This window comes from Sebastes umbrosus, chromosome 14 (genome assembly GCF_015220745.1).
Source record: "Sebastes umbrosus isolate fSebUmb1 chromosome 14, fSebUmb1.pri, whole genome shotgun sequence".
In the NCBI taxonomy this organism is placed as follows: domain Eukaryota; kingdom Metazoa; phylum Chordata; class Actinopteri; order Perciformes; family Sebastidae; genus Sebastes; species Sebastes umbrosus.
In genome coordinates this window covers 27570465-27590191 of record NC_051282.1, presented here as the reverse complement: position 1 = coordinate 27590191, position 19727 = coordinate 27570465, and the positions used below count along the sequence as shown (strand labels likewise).

At 39.9% G+C, this 19727-nt stretch overlaps 1 protein-coding gene and 1 long non-coding RNA gene across 14 annotated transcripts in view; both read right to left on the bottom strand.

The window, feature by feature from the left end:
* Nucleotides 1–12: 12 nt before the first annotated feature.
* On the bottom strand, nt 13–1735 carry LOC119501696. Its single transcript, XR_005209884.1, has 3 exons — nt 1690–1735; nt 1167–1231; nt 13–99 (listed from the first exon to the last, which is right to left on the bottom strand). It is a non-coding gene; the product is annotated as an uncharacterized LOC119501696 (long non-coding RNA).
* A 751-nt stretch (nt 1736–2486) lies between these two features.
* sun1 (Sad1 and UNC84 domain containing 1) overlaps nt 2487–19727 on the bottom strand; it is a 38038-nt gene continuing 20797 nt past the window's right edge. For 9 of the 13 annotated variants that reach the window (XM_037792251.1, XM_037792243.1, XM_037792245.1 and 6 more), the window contains 21 exons: nt 18363–18566; nt 16790–17046; nt 15891–16169; nt 15635–15769; nt 15081–15209; nt 13497–13580; nt 11793–11903; nt 11515–11646; nt 11301–11394; nt 10130–10188; nt 9454–9656; nt 8924–9199; nt 8732–8824; nt 7948–8048; nt 7638–7782; nt 7172–7498; nt 6981–7065; nt 5487–5602; nt 4596–4763; nt 4422–4514; nt 2487–4331 (listed from right to left, as the gene is read on the bottom strand). In XM_037792251.1, the coding sequence (XP_037648179.1) occupies nt 4215–4331; nt 4422–4514; nt 4596–4763; nt 5487–5602; nt 6981–7065; nt 7172–7498; nt 7638–7782; nt 7948–8048; nt 8732–8824; nt 8924–9199; nt 9454–9656; nt 10130–10188; nt 11301–11394; nt 11515–11646; nt 11793–11903; nt 13497–13580; nt 15081–15209; nt 15635–15769; nt 15891–16169; nt 16790–17046; nt 18363–18493 (3135 nt within the window). In that variant the 5' untranslated portion in view covers nt 18494–18566 and the 3' untranslated portion in view covers nt 2487–4214. The remainder of the gene's footprint in view (nt 4332–4421; nt 4515–4595; nt 4764–5486; nt 5603–6980; nt 7066–7171; nt 7499–7637; nt 7783–7947; nt 8049–8731; nt 8825–8923; nt 9200–9453; nt 9657–10129; nt 10189–11300; nt 11395–11514; nt 11647–11792; nt 11904–13496; nt 13581–15080; nt 15210–15634; nt 15770–15890; nt 16170–16789; nt 17047–18362; nt 18567–19727) is intronic. The other 4 variants (XM_037792248.1, XM_037792247.1, XM_037792249.1 and 1 more) reach the window with 4 other exon arrangements.

The following is a 19727-nucleotide window of genomic DNA, read 5'->3' as shown; positions in this document are numbered from 1 at the left end:
GGTTGCTAGGGACCAGTGGTTGCTAGGGACTCGCTCGGTTGCCAAGGAAGTAGCTGTGACTTCCGGTGTAAACAACAAGAGCAGACTAGACTAGTAGCGCTGGGAGATAAAAAGGGAGAATCTAACTAATAAACAGCTAAACAAAGGATTAACCAAAACAATGCTTAACAGATTTTCTAAACAGTTTTGTGGAATATATCGGCTCACCGAAAATATAATATAATATAATTAATTTATTATATATATTAATATTATATAATAATACTATTAATTTATTATATATATTAATTATATATTATTAATGTATTATATATATTAATAATATAATTAATAATACTATTAATGTATTATATATATTAATTATATAATAATATTATTAATGTATTATATATATTAATATTATATAATAATACTATTAATTTATTATATATATTAATTATATAATAATATTATTAATTTATTATATATATTAATATTATATAATACTATTAATTTATTATATATATTAATTATATATTATTAATGTATTATATATATTAATAATATATTATTGATTTATTATATATATTTATAATATAATTAATAATACTATTAATGTATTATATATATGAATAATATAATATAATTAATTTATTATATATATTAATATTATATAATAATACTATTAATTTATTATATATATTAATTATATAATAATATTAATGTATTATATATATTAATAATATAATATTATTGATTTATTATATATATTTATAATATAATTAATAATACTATTAATGTATTATATATATGAATAATATAATATAATTAATTTATTATATATATTAATATTATATAATAATACTATTAATTTATTATATATATTAATTATATAATAATATTAATGTATTATATATATTAATAATATAATATTATTGATTTATTATATATATTTATAATATAATTAATAATACTATTAATGTATTATATATATGAATAATATAATATAATAAACACAAAGATAGTCCGACATCATAATCTTCCCTTACGTTAACTAGTGCTGCAATATTTACACGGTACCAACACTTCTTATAATCATAGTGGAACACATTAGGATAACGTTACTGGTTGAATAATATATAATAATAATAACAACGATAATCATAATAATAAAAGGGCTAACGTACCTGAAAGTTGAAATTCATGCCAAACAAACAGCTCTTCTTTAATTCCGTTGTTCCTGTATTGGCCGCTAGAGGGAAGCAGATCACTTAAAATAAATAAACAAAAGGCTTTATGACCTATAGATGCTGTAATAAAGATACAAAATAAGATTAACACACTATAAACTATTGGAAAAAAAATTGATGTAACATGTAATAACTTAATGTCAGTGTTTCTATTTAGTTTACTCTGAAAGGTCATTTTTTAGACTTCTTTAAATATGATTCTCAGTAGCCGAAAGTCTGTAAATCAAACTGTTTAACTATAATGCTCTTTTAATTAACCCTACTGTGTGTATTTATGCATGTAAGAACCCACCATATACCTAAAAGCAGCAGTGGGTAGAAATGGAGTGAATATGAATCAAAAAAGTTATTTTTATAAATATATATCACTATATCCTGACAGTAGTGCATGAGACAGATAATCAGAAAGAAATAATGTGTCCTCCGGTGATTCTAATGGCATCTGCAAGATTTCACAGACCGGATTAAAACAACCAATGGAGCCTCGCTGTCTCTGAGCAGCTGTCAATCCCTCTGTAAAATCAGAAAGACATCAACATGGCTGCCGGTTCTCAAACTTTCTCACTTTACAGCTTAACAGTACACTACAAGATGTTTCTGAAAACATTTGAGGCGAGAAATAAGCATTATAGTAACAGAGTACTGAGTCATATTTGATCAGCCTAGTTTGACTGTTTGATCGGAGTTTGCGAGTGATTGACAGCTGCCTCCATTGAATGATATTACAGCAGCTACAGATGACGGCTCTTTTCCGGTCCTTTTTCAGAGCTCATCAGTAATGGATCGCTGTCGGGGTGTAGAGACAATTTCAACCAATATAACAAATATTGACACCGTCAACCCTGCCTTTTAGGATTTTACTTTTTCAAATTGATAGACAAGGATCTTTGGCTATCATCGCACCACACACCAAACACCATGATCTAAGATTAAAAGGTTTTCAGAAGTAAAAACCTAATTATTGTTATCTTGAGGGATTCTTGTTTCATACCACTTGTCATCTTGTATTTTTGTTTCTTTTAGTTAAGATGTAATTACATTCCTGATGTGCCAATTTTGCTTTTCTACCAGGAAAAAGTTCAGTCCTACATAATGTCAGATCTGATATTGATGGAGCAACTAAAACCGACCAAAAAACAAGTTGCATTTTAAAAAACATTTTTTTCTCTACAATAATAACAGAGCAAACGGTAAAGATTGTGCTGAAGTGATCACAATCTTAGTCTTTAACCATGATTATATTATTCGGAGAAATTCTTCAAAATTAAAGTCTTTATTGGAATATATTCCAAAGCAGTTAAGTCATCTCATGACTGAACAAAAATAGCCATTTATCTTAAAAAAAAGTCCCAAGATGGTTCCAAAATGCACTGAACAGCTTTTGACAAAATATACATTGCAGTAACTCATATCTTGCAGTCACTAATTGACTTGTTAATAAATAGGATTGTGAACAAAACATTTTTATACATAACATTTTTAGACTTCCCCATATTTGCAACCAAAATGAATGACTACACACACCCGCGGTATTTAAAAATTGTGAAGACCTGTGCCACAAACATTTCTCTAACAAGTCGTTGCAGTGCATCCTCGGACATAAACAACCCCCCCACCCCCCCCAAAATAAAACAAATAAAAGCAGAACACAATGGTAGAAATAATGGTAGTAATAGAATAATAATTATGATAATGACAGGATGATTATTTTTTATAAAGAAACACTGATAAAAGCAGATATTATAAAGGACCAACTATCAACAATGAAATATACAGATTACATTCCTTCAGGGTTTCAGAATAGAGGGAGCCCATGTGAAGAGGACGTTTATAACTGAGCTAGAGGGAGACAGACAGAGTCTCCGCTTTATAGAAACAGAAAAGAAAAATCACACTCTTGTCTACAGGAGTAGTTATATTATTTAGCGTTCAACAGTGAAATGTCGAAAGCTAAATAACGGTCATTATTTAGCTTTCGACATCCGTCATTTTGAGATCCAGGCACAGGAGCCAAACCTTCAGAGAGGACACACACTCGTGTAAATCCATGATGCGTGTAAAAGTTAAGGAGTATGGTTTGGGAAGAGTCACATGCTAGAATTAATGCTGGAGTCCATCCGTAACCATACACATATTTAATCTAATGTACATAACGAATAGCCTCCTAATACTCTGAGCTCAGGTCAGTGGTTATATAGTGTTGCTGTGAAGTTAAAGGATGATTTGCATCAAGCCTCCACTCGAGGAAACATTCAGAGCGCGTCCATAGGCAGCGTGTTCGGTTCCAAAAGAAAAAAAGTTATGGCTATATGGATGCATGATGCCGAGTGTAGTGAACCTTATGTCCCACTGGGAGTGAGTTCCAGTCCTGCAGGCTGCCCAAACAGCTCAGTTAAAGTCATTGCAGAGACTTGACAGGGAGTGACATGCCTGGACAGCGTCACAGGCAAAAGGTGCTTTGATCCTGAAAATAGTACACTGACAGGAAATCAAAGTGAAACACGGATGATTAAGAACAGAAATCAGAGAAGCAGTGTGTAAGGAAATGGTGGAGATGAGTCTGTTATCCCCCATTTCAAGTGTCCACCTCTCAGTAGGAGTGGAAGGTGCCAAGAGGGGGATGGATTTGTGTCCGCTCGGTGGAGCCTGCCGCCCCTCGAGGGCTGATTCAGTGCAAGAGGCCTTTTTTACGAAAAGGGGACCGGGAGTTTTAGCTTCTTCCGTGGTTCTATTCTTCTTCTGCGATCATTTACACTCCCCATACAGACTTTCCTGTGATTCTTTCAATATTACAAAACACATGTTCATGATTCAGTCTGGGCACATTCCTTTAACAATCCACAACTTCAGCGTGTCTTTCGTACAAAAAACAAAAAACGTCCACAGAGTTCTTCCGAGTCCCCCTCCGTTTTAATGAAGTTGGCGAGAGCTATGTACAGATAGGGTGATATGTCGTATATATGAGTGTGTATGGTAGTGGTTGGTTCACTGAGGCCGAGGTTCTCCGTGGACTCTGAAGCGGTACATGCATGTGTATTCTGGGTGACCCCAGTTAGATAGCACCCGCACCTCGATGATCTGGAACGCCCTGTCGTTCTGCTCCTGAGAGAGAAGAGGGGGAATATTCAGAACATGCTGGCAGACAATTAAATATTTTATTTCTAATAGGTTACGAAAGGCATCTTAATTTACCATGACAGGAAAGGTTTGCAGTGACTCCCCATCGTCCTCATATTTGTAGTGCCCCAGCAGCTTCCCTTCTTCCTGGTACTCATCATCTAGACCCTATACGCAAATAAACATCGGTGAAAACAGGCATTCACCACTGTGTCCAGCTGTAAGGCTTTACTTTGGTGTGTTTCTTACAAAGACAGTGAAGTTCTGTGGGGCGCTGGTGATGTTTCCGGTCGGGGACAGGGCCTTGGGAATGTGCTCCACGCAGAAGGATGTGGGCATGATCCTCAGGGACAACCGGATCACCAGATAACCCTGAGAGCCTTTGAACGCCCAGCAGTTACCGGGGTACACATCGGGCTGAGGAGGGGAAGTGAGGAGGGAAATGACAAAATAAGTTTCATGACAGCAGCCAACACTTGTGACTGAGTGTTCCTACTAATCAGTTTTATTTCCCACCAATAATCAAATGACATTAATAGTTGAATAATCATATAGTATAATCAAAGAATAACCACCGTTAGATCTTAAACCATCATAATAACTTTAAGCCCTAGCCCTCAGAAAAAACGGCTAAAATAACTACCCAAAATGAATCAGGGCTAGCTCTGCAACCATATGGCTTAGATGCATATCTCTGGTCTCATTTGACTTGTAAGAAGCTAAGGAATATCAATACATTGGAAGTAAATTAAACTATAATACCATGGAGATTACAAAGCAATAAAAAATAAGGATAGTACAATAGTTTATGAACATTTAAACAGGTTTAGCTGGCTGTAATCATTTCTCCTGTTCACACTTGCCATTAGAAGATCTCTTCTTTATGTGCTTTCACAGTAAGTAATGGGGGACAAAAGGTAACATGAGGCTTCAGCAGCCTGAGTAAAAACAAACAATATTCCCTCTTTGTGTTTCCCTGCTGAGAGGAAGAGCGATTACAGCAAGAAAAGGCTGTTTCAAAGTTCACATGGCTTCACCTGACTATTGTTGAAAGTCAAACTGTGAAACTATTCTTTAACTAACTTTACATAACCAGTAAAATAGACATTTCTCTCATGGATATCTCCTGGTGAAGCTCACCTGGATGACGACACGTGGCGACTGGGAGAAGTACCAGAGCGGCAGGCCGAACAGACTCATGAGGGCCGTCTTGGTCTCGTACGTCTCAGAGCAGCGAGTGCTGAGGATGCTGCCACCTGAACACACACAAATTAAGAGGAAGTGGTAAACTTGACTTTAATATCAAATAACTATTAGTATACTTCAATGATTGTGGAGTGGAAGTTGGGGGTCAATCACACTGCACAGCTTGTGTGTACAGTTCCAACTGCAAAACAGCATTTTTATCCTTAAAGCCATCTGTCAACAGTTCAGATGGGCACCATGTCCTTACATAGATGCACAGTTAATCTGGTGGATCGTGACCTTTGACCCCTTTGCTTCACTTATCATAAGGACAGAGACTCAGGCAACAAAGTCTGCAATGAAGTGTTTCTTTGTACACCCTGACTTAAGATAAGATAAGATAAAATAAATATTCCTCATGTTTGCTGAGGTTTCCTCCTCATTTGGTCCCGCCTCAGTGTTTCTGTCTGACTGTGTGCACTAGCTCCAGGGTTTCCCACAGCGCCTCGCCTTGCCTGTAATGAAGAGCTCCTTACATTTTTATTACCAATCTTCAGTGAAAACTAGCAGTGGCAATACATCACACAGTAAAGGCCATATATTGGGGTGAGGCGTTTGTTTAGACGTGGAATAATTTGCAAAAAACATCTAAAATATGAAACATTTATATTCATTGATAAATTTAGGGGCATCATATAGTTTTGTTTCAAATAATTCCCTTTTCTTCAATTATTTTTTGTTACTCCTGCCTTCGAGGCCACTTTCCTTAAATGATAAATGGGAATTTTGTGTTGTGAATAATGAATGTTAGATGGTGAAAATGCTGAAACGTGGCTCTGTTTTCATCATATCACGACTGTTTTAGTCAAATCGGCTTTAAATCAATCAAATCACTTGATAATTTACGCAGTGAGTACTGATGTACTGATGATCATGGTGCACTTAATTTATGTTACGCGACAGTTAATAAAAACATCATAGTCAAATCATGGCCCATATCTGTTAACACATACCGGCGATAATGTCCAAGCCTATTATCTTGTAAAAGATATTTTGGATTCTCAGCCTGTATTGACAGTAGAGACAGACAGGAAGTATTGGAAAAAAGGTCCCCTGCTTAAAACAAACCGGGTGGTTGTGATCATATGGGGTGTGTCTGAACTAAACTACCATGACCTCTCAATACCCACGCCTACTATGAAGCGACTCTCATGTAGGTCAACAGACGGATCAGTAACGCGTCTGACAGTGGAGCCTGAGCTTTTGCTGTTAATACCCTGTTGTCCTCGAGTCTGACTGATGCCTGCACCCTCATTACGTAAGAGACGTCCATTAGAGCACAGTGCTGAGTTATGGAGCAGCTAGCTTGCGTACATGTCTACCCATTACAGGGTTAACTACTGACTTGGATGGACAGGCGGTGCTAACAATGTGAGGCTTCCTTCTTACCTCCAGACTCCAGGGCGTAGTCCACCAGACCTGTTCGATCCTGTGAGTAGAGCCTCAAAGCGTTTTGGACAATCAGCTTCACTTGCTGGAGTAGAGAACACAACCCAAGATTAAATAAGAGCCTCAAACACGCGTTTAAAAAGAGCTCAGCTTCCTCAGCGATGATGATGTTGACAGTGCACGTTCATTACCTCTTCTTTCAGTCCTTCAGCAGCAGCAGTATGCTGGACGGTCCCGGTTACGGTCTGAACGATGGTCTCGGCTCGGGACTCGGCGTCTCCTAGGGTCTGGGCCCGGTTAAGCTCCAGCTGCAGGGACACGTTTTTCAGGATGCTCTGCTCCATCGAGGACAGGGAGGCCTGCAGGTCGGGCATGCTCACGTAGCGCTGGGACAGCCAGAGGATCAGAGACTCCGGCACCTCTCTCTGCTCCTCTCCTGACCCGCCACTGCCGAAGAACAGGGCCTGCAACTCCTTACGCACCTGCGAGGACACCTCGGAGGACACCTGGGCTGATATCTGGGAAAAGGATACACAGAAATATAATGAAGAAAGAAATGTAATGGAGACTGGATGTCAGGAAAAACTATTTACGAAACTGCATCACAGTAGGTGCAGATTAAAGCCCCAAAGAGGAGTCAAAATTTGTGTTACTTACCGTCTCCTGCAGTGTGTCCAGCTGCTCACACTTGCCCTTGCATCCCACAACACCCTGCAGGTCCTGTCTGATTTTGCCCAACTCCAACTCAAGTCTCTGCACCTCCACTAGCAGAGCATCATGGTCCTCCTGCTTCACACCCACACTGAGTGAAAGACACAATCTACATGTGAGCTGCCATAATATTGGAGAATTTGCTCACAAAATGTGAATAGCACATAATAAAACTACCACATAACAAAAAAGGAAGAAAGAAAATCCGTCAACATGTAGGTTTGAAGGTTTACTCATTCTTCCTGGTTTTTTGTACCTGACAGGAACCGTGTCTGCTGCTGAAGTGACAACCACCACCTTCTCTCTTTCCTGCTTCTCGTGCTCATACTGCTGCTGCTGCTGCTTCTGCTGCACCTCCTACAACAAATATCATGTACAAGGGTTACTGAAAATAGCACAGAAACAAAAAGATCCAGATCTGCCTTCACATCTGTTCCTGTCTGCCTCTACCTGTCAGGATATTCTTTCGTCTTTCTAACACTGTTGTCTCTGTGGTTGTGGTATGTATCACATTATCTCATGCTATTGCATAAGTTTTTTGTTAGTTAAAGCTTGGGTAAGTAACACTTGAGAAACCGGCAAGAGTACGCTAGATTAAAAAAAAGAAGAAGATCTGACCAAAAAACCCAGCCCCGTGTTGCCAACCGTTTTCCTTCCAATGAAAGTAGCTAGCAGCACTAGCTCCAAAAGTCGCTAGCAAGCAAGTTTCCAAATCGACAACACTGACAGTTCGTCCCTTCAGGTCTCCCTCCAAATCCACTAGCTTTAACAATTAGACTCCAGGCTTTGTATGATTGCCTGTGTTGTGTGTTCCTTGTTAATGTTTACCATTTGACCTCTACTACCTCTGCACTTCATTATGGATTATAATGTTACTTTAATGATTTATCTTCTTAGTTTTGCTTCTATTTATAATTTTGGCAGTTTTAATGAGTCATTTTTGTGGCCTGTAAAATAACAAATATCAAAAAAGTCAGATAAATAAGCCATCTTGTAGGCACATTTTCAAGATGTTTTCTCAGTGGATCTGCTCAACGTACCTCAGTCTTGGCCGCCAGGGCGTTGAGTGCAAACTCTAACTCAGCCAGCCGTGTTGCCTGACCCTCTTGATGCTGTTTCTGCTGCTCTGCACTCTGCAAGGAGCAGGGATGAAGAGAGAAAAGTGAGATACCTGTACACTTTTTAATCAAAACACCACCCTTGTAACTCAACCCTCGTCCTCATCTCTTTACCTGTGCTATGTGTGTGTTCTCCTTCTCCAGCTCTCCCCGTAACACGCCGAGTCTCTGCTCCAGCAGGGAGGACACCCACAGTCCCAGGCTCTCCCTGTCGGTCTGAGTGTGGAGCTGCTCCTTCAGGCCGCTGTAAAGACCCAAAATGTCCCCGTGACGCTGCTCCAGCTTCTGGTCACCCTGCTGGACTTGCACCCAGAGCAGGTTTAGCTGGCGCTCCACGCGCTCCAGCCGCTCTAAGTCCAAACTAGAGACCGCCACTGGGGGAAGGAACGGCTGAGGAGAAGGTTGGAATAGAGAAAGAAATAAAATGACAAATTTGTGGTGACTCCAAGACAGCCCTGCATTGCAGCAAACACACAATGGCATTATTTAAGTGCAGAGCAAAAGCACTGTGGTCATTAAAAAAAAATCTTAAGTAAAAAATTCATGAACTGCAACATGCATCATGAAATACTTTATACACATACTCACAATCACTCAGTGCTTTCTAACAATGCTCAAGTGCTACTCATAGTTTCATCTCTTACTGGTGCCTGTGAGACCGGGGTGGCTGGGGTCAGCTCCACTGGAGACTCTGCTGCAGGGACGGAGACATAGGCAGGAACTGGAGCAGAAGCCGGCATCAAGTTAGATAGGAGGGTGAAGGGAGACGCAGGACGCCACTCGGTTAGGTTTATGGCTGGGAGGTAGGCGAGCAGGGCAGCAGTGGACGGACCCCACCACCATAAAGCTGCACACAGACGACAGATAGAGAAGGTTAAACCACACGCACCTGCTGGTTGGTTAACTCATAACAAACTCACGATGTGCGGATAAACTTTGTTCAAACCATTCAGAAATGTATTTTTAAATTCTGGTCAATATCACAGATGGAACGAGCACATACAGAATTCATATTTGAAAATTGACTTCCAGGGATGAATATGTAAATTATGGAGCAGTTCACCAGGTAAGCGAAAAAAAAGTGTTTTGCTGCTGTGTAAGTATTTGTGAGCAGAGCAGCGCTGAAACACAGACTGGAGTAACTCACTAGAAGCCCAGAAAGGCTGACCTGAATCTGGTGCTGGATTTGCAGCACACTCTGGGGATGCGTGCTGGTTAGGACATCTACTGCCTCACTACAGCCTGACTTTTCTCTGCATGTGTGCTCACTAAATGGGTTACAGCTGCGACAAAAGAAGAGAGCACTTCTTATAAACTCACCAAGGAGGAGCAAAAGAGGCAAAAGGAGCAGGAGGAGCCTCCAGAGTTTGGGAAGGCATCTGAAACAGAAACAGAGTCACGCACAGGTCAGTTAAACACACAGCTGACAGGAGTACGTGCTGTTAATTCACAAAGATAAGGACCTTTATGAATCAAAACTACTCAAAGGACAACTTGAATATTTAATCAAAATTAAATATTTCAAGATACAAGGTAAATAATTCCATCCCGATTGCTGTTATAGCTCTGAAAATTTGGCTTCACTGGAAAATGAGTGTAATACATTTATTTTATTCTCATTTAAAAGGTCTTATTGGTAACATTTTTATGAAGACGAATATTTTTTTTAAATAATAATACATCCACAGACTTTTATAAAAGGTGCCGAATAAAAGTATGGCTTTTCCTGAAAAAATTATTATGATTGAGAATTTATCATTTTAAAAAATTGGACAGATCCAAAATGAACATTTTGTTTTTCTCAGTGGAAGATATCTGACGTTTGGTTCTCACTTCTAACAAGGCTTGTGAGTCAATAGTAAAACGACGTTGGTATTGCATGGTATCTCTGGGTCATTAGTTAAGTTACGGATAAATGGCTGAGTTGACGGTAAGTGCCTGGCAACGACTTGTTGTGAAGTATATGCAATGGAATAGGGGAGGGAGAATGAGACATGTAGCGGCTCAATGTTATCAATAGCACCTTTAAATATTTAAGTAACCTATAACTTCACCAACAGCTGTCTCTTCTTGAAAAGCTCAATGACAGCATTTTTTGTAACAGCAGTCATTAAATCTTAATGATTATGCAGAAAATCATCCGTTTTGAACATTTAAGCCTAAAATAATAGATTTTTGGGGCATTTGGGAGCAGCGGAAACAACATAACAATGACATGATATCACCTTATAACGCTCAAATGTTGAATTTGTTGCTTATTTACACATCCAGCAGTTATGGAACAACATTATCATTCATGTGGAGTCGTATTTCTGGTCACCTGGTGAATGTAATATTCTTTCTCTTAGTTTTGTTTTTGGTCTCAACCAACTCCTGAGGAAAATAGATCCCCCTTAATGCTACACACCGGTCCTTTAACTATCAAATTGTTACTTCTGTGCATTGTAATACCTGAAGGTTCATTAAAGATAATGGGTGAAGAGCTCTTTACCGTGTCAGAAAGAAGACGTTGAGGAGAGACATGAGAGACACCAGCTGGTACCATCCTGCTGCAAGAAACCACAGGAGTCCCCTGCCTGCCTTCACTGGGATGATCGAATGAATATAAAAACACATACAGACCGAGATTGAGAACACAATCGCACCATGTTGCCAAAGAAAGAAGCAGAGAGGATGAAGAAGATGAGAATAAAGTGGCCCCCAACCTGGAGCTGCCAGGAGCATCCAGAACAATGAGAGCAGCCTCTGCACCACCGTCCCGACCACCGTCCCGACCCCGGATCCCAACGCTTTGCCTGCTCTCACCACACAGTAACCTGGCTGGATGAGAATGTGACCTGGAAGACAAAGACAAATTGATTAATGGCAGCAAGAATGATCTATATCTACGGAGAGGTTGAGTTATAGACGTATCAGTACTAAACATGTCCTTGTAACAGTTTATATACAGGCTATCATCAACATAAGTGAAGTGCTGGTTAACCTGTGTAAGCTAGGACGCTCCACAGCGCCCCCACCAGGCGCTGAGACCTGGAGGACTGTGTGAGGAGGACGGTGTGTGTCTCTGCATGCTGCTTCCCTTTACAGTCATCGCCTGTGTACGCCGACATGATGGATGGCAGGCAAACACACACACACAGAAAACACAACAACAAAGGATGTGTGAATGAATGACATTACGAATGCATACAAGCAAAATAAAATAAAACAAAGGAAAAAAATCTGCAAAAGCAACAGAAATTAAAATACAAAATAAGTTACAACTAAATCATATGTTTAGAATAAAAAAGAAAGTGAGCAACTTGCATGCATGTTGCACAATATGCAAAATAGTGTATGTGATGACAACATGAACACGCCTGTGGTCATTCCTCAGCTGTGTCTCCTGAATAAAACATACTTTTATTTAACGTTCACTTCACTGTAACTGTTTAATTATCAGCCTAAGTTTACAAATGTGGTGCTGGGTACGTGGACTTCACCATTCAAACACAATATTAAACTTACTTCTTTTCAAATGATCCAAAATGCTGATTATTATCTGCTGAGCAGAGCTACATTGTTCTGTTTGTGTGTCTCTTATTTTTCATTATTCTTTATATTTTATTCATGTTTTTTTTTTATATATTTGTTTCATTATTTAGGGAAAGGTCCACTACTGGACCTCTTCCATCACATATAGTTAACCTTTGAAGTGCAAAATAAAAACTAGGGTTGTCAAAGTTAACGTGATAATGTGTCGACGCAAATTTGTTTTAACACCACTAATTTCTTTAACGCATTAATGCAACTTCTGATTTTTAGGTTGTAGCGGGCTCAGTTTTAAAGCTAAAGGGAAGATACTGACATCATATGAAACTACAAAAACCTAATGAATCCATCGGTACCAACCATGTCATGCCAGCTTGTTGCGAAGGAGCCTAAATAACACTTCAAACTTATGCTAAATTTTGGAGGAAGAACTGTCATGGCCATTTTCAAAGGGGCCCCTTGACCTCTGACCTCCAGATATGTGAATGAAAATGGGTTCTATGGGTACCCACGAGTCTCCCCTTTACAGACATGCTCACTTTATGATAATCACATGCAATTAGGGGCAAGTCAGCACACTGACAGCTGTTGTTGCCTGTTGGGTTTGAGTTTGCCATGTTATGATTTGAGCATGTTTTTTATGCAGTACCTGTGAGGGTTTCTGGAGAATGTTTGTGATTGTTTTAATATTAATTTCCAGTAATAAATATATACATACATTTGCATAAAGCAAGCATATTTGCCCACTTCCATGTTGATAAGAGTATTAAATACTTATATACAGATTTAAAATGTGTGATTAATTTCCGATTAAATATTTGAATCGATTGACAGCCTTAATAAAAATGAAAACTAGACTTAAGACAAGCCGGCTGTTAAACCGAACTGTATTCATCTCTGGAATGATCATCAATTATGTCAAGTTGTTGGTGTCAAATTGGTCCCTTGAAACAGGTTTGAAAGAGAAGTATCTGCAGGTCACAACGGTCCACAAGCTGCTGACCGGTTAAAGTGGTTCACACAACCTCTGCTCACTGGTCCTAACACAGGTCACGCATGTCATTAACTCTGTCAATCACGGCCACCGCAAGAAAACATACAGAGTATAGAGAGAAAGAGAAAAAACGTGTGTGTGTGTGTGTGTGTGTCTGCTTACACAGGGAACCATTGTGATTAAGATGCGACGCATCTTCAGTCACCAGATCCTTCACATTCAAGCTTCCACAGAAACTCGAGTGAGCTGCAACACACACATACAACACATTTATTTACATGACAAAAACCACGTCGCGTGAGAAAACTGACGGAATGAACGATGGGTGAAGAAGAAGAAGAGTGAACGCGCATGTCACCGATGTGACGGCAGAGGAGCTCGATTGTCATCATGAAGAAAATGAGAACAGAGGCGTATGAAGACAGTTAAAGAAGATACACGGTGACAACTGCTGGAAATAAAATAAAGAACTGTGAGTTGATGAAATTCTTCTGCAGCTGTGAAAGAACTATCTTAAAATCAGCAGTATACTAGAAATAAAACTGGACTTGTACAAATAGAAACCTGCAGAGTTATCAATGAGGTAATCACGGTGTCTTTTTAGTTCTCCCATCTTCTCACAAGTTCATGTGAACTTAAAGGTGCAACTTGTCATGTGATAGCTTTGTCTGAATTTAGGTAATGGTGTTTCGGGGGTAGGGCTGTGTATTGGCAAGAATCTGGCGATATGATACTTATCATGATTTAGGGATAACGTTTCGATATATTGCGATATATTGTGATGCTGTAAGCAAGGCCGTATACCGCAATTTTTTCAAATCTAAATTTTAGGAAAACTGTCATAGTATAAAGACACAACACCATAAAATCTGAGTTAAAACAAGTCACTATGCGAGACTGCTACTATGGGGACTAACATCATCACACATGACTACAATTGTACTCATTAGAACCACAAGAGTCTCAGCTTTACAGTGATACACAATTTATGCAAGTCTAAGACTGTTTAAGGACCCCAGTATGCAGAAATATTAAAATAGCCTACTCTATTTTAGAATAGGTGAAAATAACACATTTATACTGCATGAAAGAAACTGCATGGTTTTAGGCCAAAACTGCATGTGATTATCATAAAGTGGGCATGTCTGTAAAGAGGAGACTCGTGGGTACCCATAGAACCCATTTTCATTCACATACCTTGAGGTCAGAGGTTAAGGGACCCCTTTGAAAATGGCCATGCCAGTTTTTCCTCGCCAAAATTTAGCGTAGTTTTGCTGCGTTATTTAGCTGCCTTCGTGACATGCAAATATGACATAGTTGGTAGCGATGGATTCCTTGGGTTTTTCTAGTTTCATATGATGCTTCTCTCCCCCTACAACCTCTGAAAGGATTTCCAAGAGGTTAATTAAAAATCAATACAGCGTATCGGAGAATCAATAACCAAAATATCGAGATACTCATGTGTATATATTTTCTTACACCTCTATTTGGGTGGGGAGGTACAATGTAAATTTTGTTTCTAGTATACATCATCCTTCAGAAATAGAAAGCCACAGTGTGAAAGTGAAGGCAGGATGGACCGAGAAAGAAAAAAGTCAGTTCAACTATCCTAATATGAGGCTTCTTACTCCTTAAAAAGTAAGAGCTTAGGAAGGAGAGAAATGGTGACGAGAAAGTTTATTAATAGATGAGCAGCAGAAGGGGTCAGGAGCTGTGACCCTTGCCCTTTGTATTTACGGCTGGTACCTTGTCCTTCATAGCCATTGGCCTTGTAGCCCATCATCCTGTGGAGAGTGGTCTGCTTAAACAGCCACAGTTGAGACAAACTGGAGGACACTGCTTGTCTCATCGAGTCCGAAAATGACGCTAGGACACCTGGTGACACACCCGACCCGTACAATCACTGTTAGTCAAAACGCACAGTGGCGGCATGGCTAGAGACACAAAGTAATATTAATAAAAATGGGTGATATGATGATAGAAAATCCCCTGAAGGTAAAGAGAAAAACAACATGGATGACTATGGAAAGCCCGATAAGAGGAAAGGTAATAAGGTGAAGTAGACCACGACTCAGCCAGAAACATTAAGAGTGATGAACGGAAGCCTGCTCAAACAGGAAGAGGAGATTTCAAATTAGCTGCAATAGAGAAATGAGTTTAAAATCTGTCAGTTTTTCCCCAAGATCAGTGAGAATCTCACTCTTAGCGACTCAGGAAAAAAATGCCACCACAAAAGACAGAAGAAGAAAAACAGAGTGATTTGTAATGAATGAAGAGCAAGAACATCTTGTGTTGTATACCTTTTCCTGGAGGACTCTTGGCCCTTGAACCCAGCCAGAGCACATTGTTGTAGATCAGGGTGATTAAGGACACTATGGGGGCCAGGGCTCGCTTGCTGTAGCGCATACACGTGTTAGACATAGACACCAGGACACCTGGAGAGAGACACCTCTGCCGATTATACTCTCATTATCACAACATACCGCCGATTTCACCTTCCGGCGCCAATAATTTCAATATGTGGAAGGACAAATGTGAGGAAGAACAGTTTCTCACCTGTCTTGCTCCTTCGACTCCTGTCTCTGGAGTATATGCTTGTGAAAGGTGACGAGGAGGAGGAGGAGGAGGAGAGGGCTTCCGAGGAAGCTTCCGCAGTCTGAGATGATGATGATAATAATAATGACGATGAAGACTGTGTAATAGGGGAGTCCCCCTTCTCAGAGTGAAAAGAGCAGTCTTTGCAGATGTAACCGTTGGCGAGCGAGGCGTGGGACTTTGACACGCTGGTGTCGCCGTTGATGCTTGATGAGCTGTGGTCGTTATTGGAGCTCCTCCCTGAGCACAGAAAAATAAGACACATTAACTCAAAAACACCTTATTTAGCCTCCTTCACGACAAGCTAGAATGAAATACCAATGAACTTTGGATGGAATGGAGGTTTTCTAATTTCATATGATACCAGTATCTTCACTCTATCTTTAAAACTGAGCCCGCTACAACCTAAAAATCACAATTTGCATTAATGCGTTAAAGAAATAAGTGGCGTTAACGCGTTATTATCCTGTTAACTTTGACAACCCTAGTTATAACCTGTGACTAGTATTTACCATTGTATTCTTCTTCTTATAATATTCTAGCTTTGTGTTTTAATTACATTTATTTAATCCCACTGAATATGACTTTTTGGATCTGCAGTGCCTTATTTTCCCATGCAGGTCAACAGTTTAATGTTATCTCGTGATATACTCCACTCTTGGGTAATTACTTCCTTACTACTGATTACGAACCACATGATAACCAGGTTTAGATAATGTCAATGATTACCGAGAATCACTATCTCAATAAAGAAAACTTTAAGATAAGGTCATTCAATTAAAAGATAATCAAATAACTTCTAAATTTTGCAAAAGCATAACAGGTCACTTGTGAAGGAATCCACATTTTCAATAACTGACCACAGTGTCGAGCCACAGACGTCGAGGTGGTGGTTGTGGTGACGGTGCGTTGTCTCAGGTGGGACTGGTCCAGGATGGATGTGAGCAGACCGCCATCGGACTCTGTGTTGCTTTCATGAATGACGCTGCTGCTGCTGTTGTTGATAATTGGGGTATTAGCGGCTGAGAAGGAGAGGGTTTTCCTCGGAGTGGCGGCTTGGCTCAAGGATAAAGACAGAGAGCTGGAGCTGGACTGCTTGTTTTTGCTCCGCAGCGTCCTGGAGGAGCAGAGACAGGAAACAAGAAGTGAGTTTTGGTGCATGTATACGAGTACGGCTGTGGCATGTTGAGAGCACCAGAAAGATATGCACTGTAGAGTCTGTCCCAACACCTACACATACGGCCTTGAGCACTTACAGCTAAGTGCGCGCTCACGGTGCGTCAGGTAGCCACATCGGTAAAAATACCAATGTTCAGTACACTTAACATGCACACTTCTCCTAACACAAGCAGCAATATTGAGATTTTTCATTGATTTTAGGGACAACATATTTTATTGCACTTTCATAAATAAACAGAGCAATGGTTTCACTTCCATGTTGTGCTACGTTCTTGTTAATGTACAAATCTTTGCATCAAGATAATCCATATTCTTAGTGCATCTCCTAGAAGCAAAATAAAATTGTACCAAAACTTTTTACCCCAAATTAAAATCAACAGAGCACTGCTTTCACTTTCACGTTGTGCTACGGTCCTGCTAATTAACCAATCTTTGCCTTAAAATAAGACGACATGACAGCTCCCCGAAAGTGAAGCCAAAACATTTCGATCTCCCCCTGGTGTCCGTTAGTTTAGGAAGCGCTTGATTTGATTTGCAGCAGAGTTTTCTATGAGTGGGGAACACATTCTAAACAGAAATATTGCAGTCAATCATGTTTATTTAATTGTGGGAAGCCAAAATCATGATCATGATTAATATTTGATTAATTGTGCAGCCCTACTGCGGTCCACTGCGCAACATCAGTCCAGCTGTTGGTGGTATTATGCCCACAGGCTGCTTTTAGGAGTGACATTAAGCAACAAACATGAAGAAGTTTTATGGTTATCACTTAATATCAAAGTCTATTCCTCCTAATGACACTAATATGAACAATTGATTGATTAGTTGTCAACTATTAAATATGATTCCAGCTTCTTAAATGTGAATATTTTCTGGTTTCCTTACTCCTCTATGACAGTAAACTGAATATCTTTGAGTTGTGGACGAAACAAGACATTTGAGGACGTCATCTTGAGCTTATGGAAACACTGATGGACATTTTTAACCATTTTATTGATCAAGCAACTAGTCAATTAATTAAGAAGTTAATCGACAGATTAATTGACAATGAAAATAATCGTTACAAGAGTGATATTGTATATCTGACACTGTCCACATGAATATTAGACATCATATCCTTTTATAATTGATTTTAAACTTTGAAAATAATGCATGTCTGTGTCTCTTTCCTATACAGCAGAGCTACGTGCTTCTCACTCCATTTAATTGCTTTATTAGTTATGCGGGAGTGTTAGTATCTATTGCTAGTCTCACCGTGTCTCTCTCCTGGTGCTGGTGTAGCTGCTGCTGCTGTTGCTGTTGCTGTGGTTCTGGGAGTAATCAGCCAGGCTCTCGTTGCCATAGTGACCGGCACCGTTCTGCAGACGCAGGCTCCGCCGTGACATCCTGGGCGACTCGTACACGGCAGCAATCTGGTGCTGCTTCTCAAAATCTAACGCTGCCGTGGAGTAGCTGGAGCTGAGCGGGAAGAAGGGTAGAGCAGAAAGAGCGGGAAGTTAGAACGAAGAAGAAAAAAGAGGGTTTGATGAAAGGAGGTATTGCATGACAGTTTCTAATGTCTGCTGCACGCAAATTCTTTGGAGACAACAAACAGGCCTCGAGCGACTCAAACCTCAAATTAATACTTAACAGGGATATCCTGCGCTTTTCCTGATGCGTGTGCCATCTTCAGAGAGGTATTCTTTTAGAAAAAAACAAACAAAACGCAGGAATCGACAGTCCGTTTACAGAGCTGTTGTTCCCTGCAACTGGCAGTGGGCCTAACAGGAAGTGACTCACTCGCAAGGGAGGGAGAAAACAAAGACAAAACAAAAGGCACAGTGTGTTTCTGAAAGTCAAATTTTGCCAGATAAACATCCCAAAGTATGCAAGTAGGCTGAAAAAAAACATATTCTACTCCACTCACCGCAAAGTCAAAGCCAACAGTAAGTGGAAACACACCATGAATGTTGTAAATTTTGACTTTGCCATTCAGCGCTGACTCACAGTGCCACACCCACCTGGCAGAGCAGGCAAGCAGAGTCAAGGCCAGCACTCAGACATGACTAACAGGCAACAGGGCAGCAGTTGCGAAATTCAGTAGAACCTCGATAAAAAACAATTTATATAACCCCTCTTAGCTGCTGCAAACAAACAAACAAACAAACAATGTTTAAAAAATACTCTACTTTCTCCACTGTGGTAAAAATCAACCTCTTATATAATATCAATTTGTGTTAGCATACAATATTGTGTGAACACTAAGTGAAATGAGCTGACCGCGCTGCACTTGTCAGGCTGTGTACACTCCTCAGCATGAGGCTCAACTAGGTCAGGCAGAATTACTCCACAGATATGATGCAGGGGAGGGTGGATGAAGAGGAGGGGCTTAGCACTTTATCTGCCACTGGAGGACAGAGAATAAACTTCCTGTTAGACGCATGTAAAGGAGTGACCTTCACTGTATAAACAAGAGCTGTTTGGTTTAAGACACAAGCACAGAGTCCCGGTCAGTGGCTGTTGACCAGCAGTGAGTATATCAAGGCAGACAGGACAAACAACACTGAACATACTAGCAGTATGCATGTGTACATGTACAGTGCATTTTGCTCTCTGGCCCTCCCTCTGGCTCTAAACCCA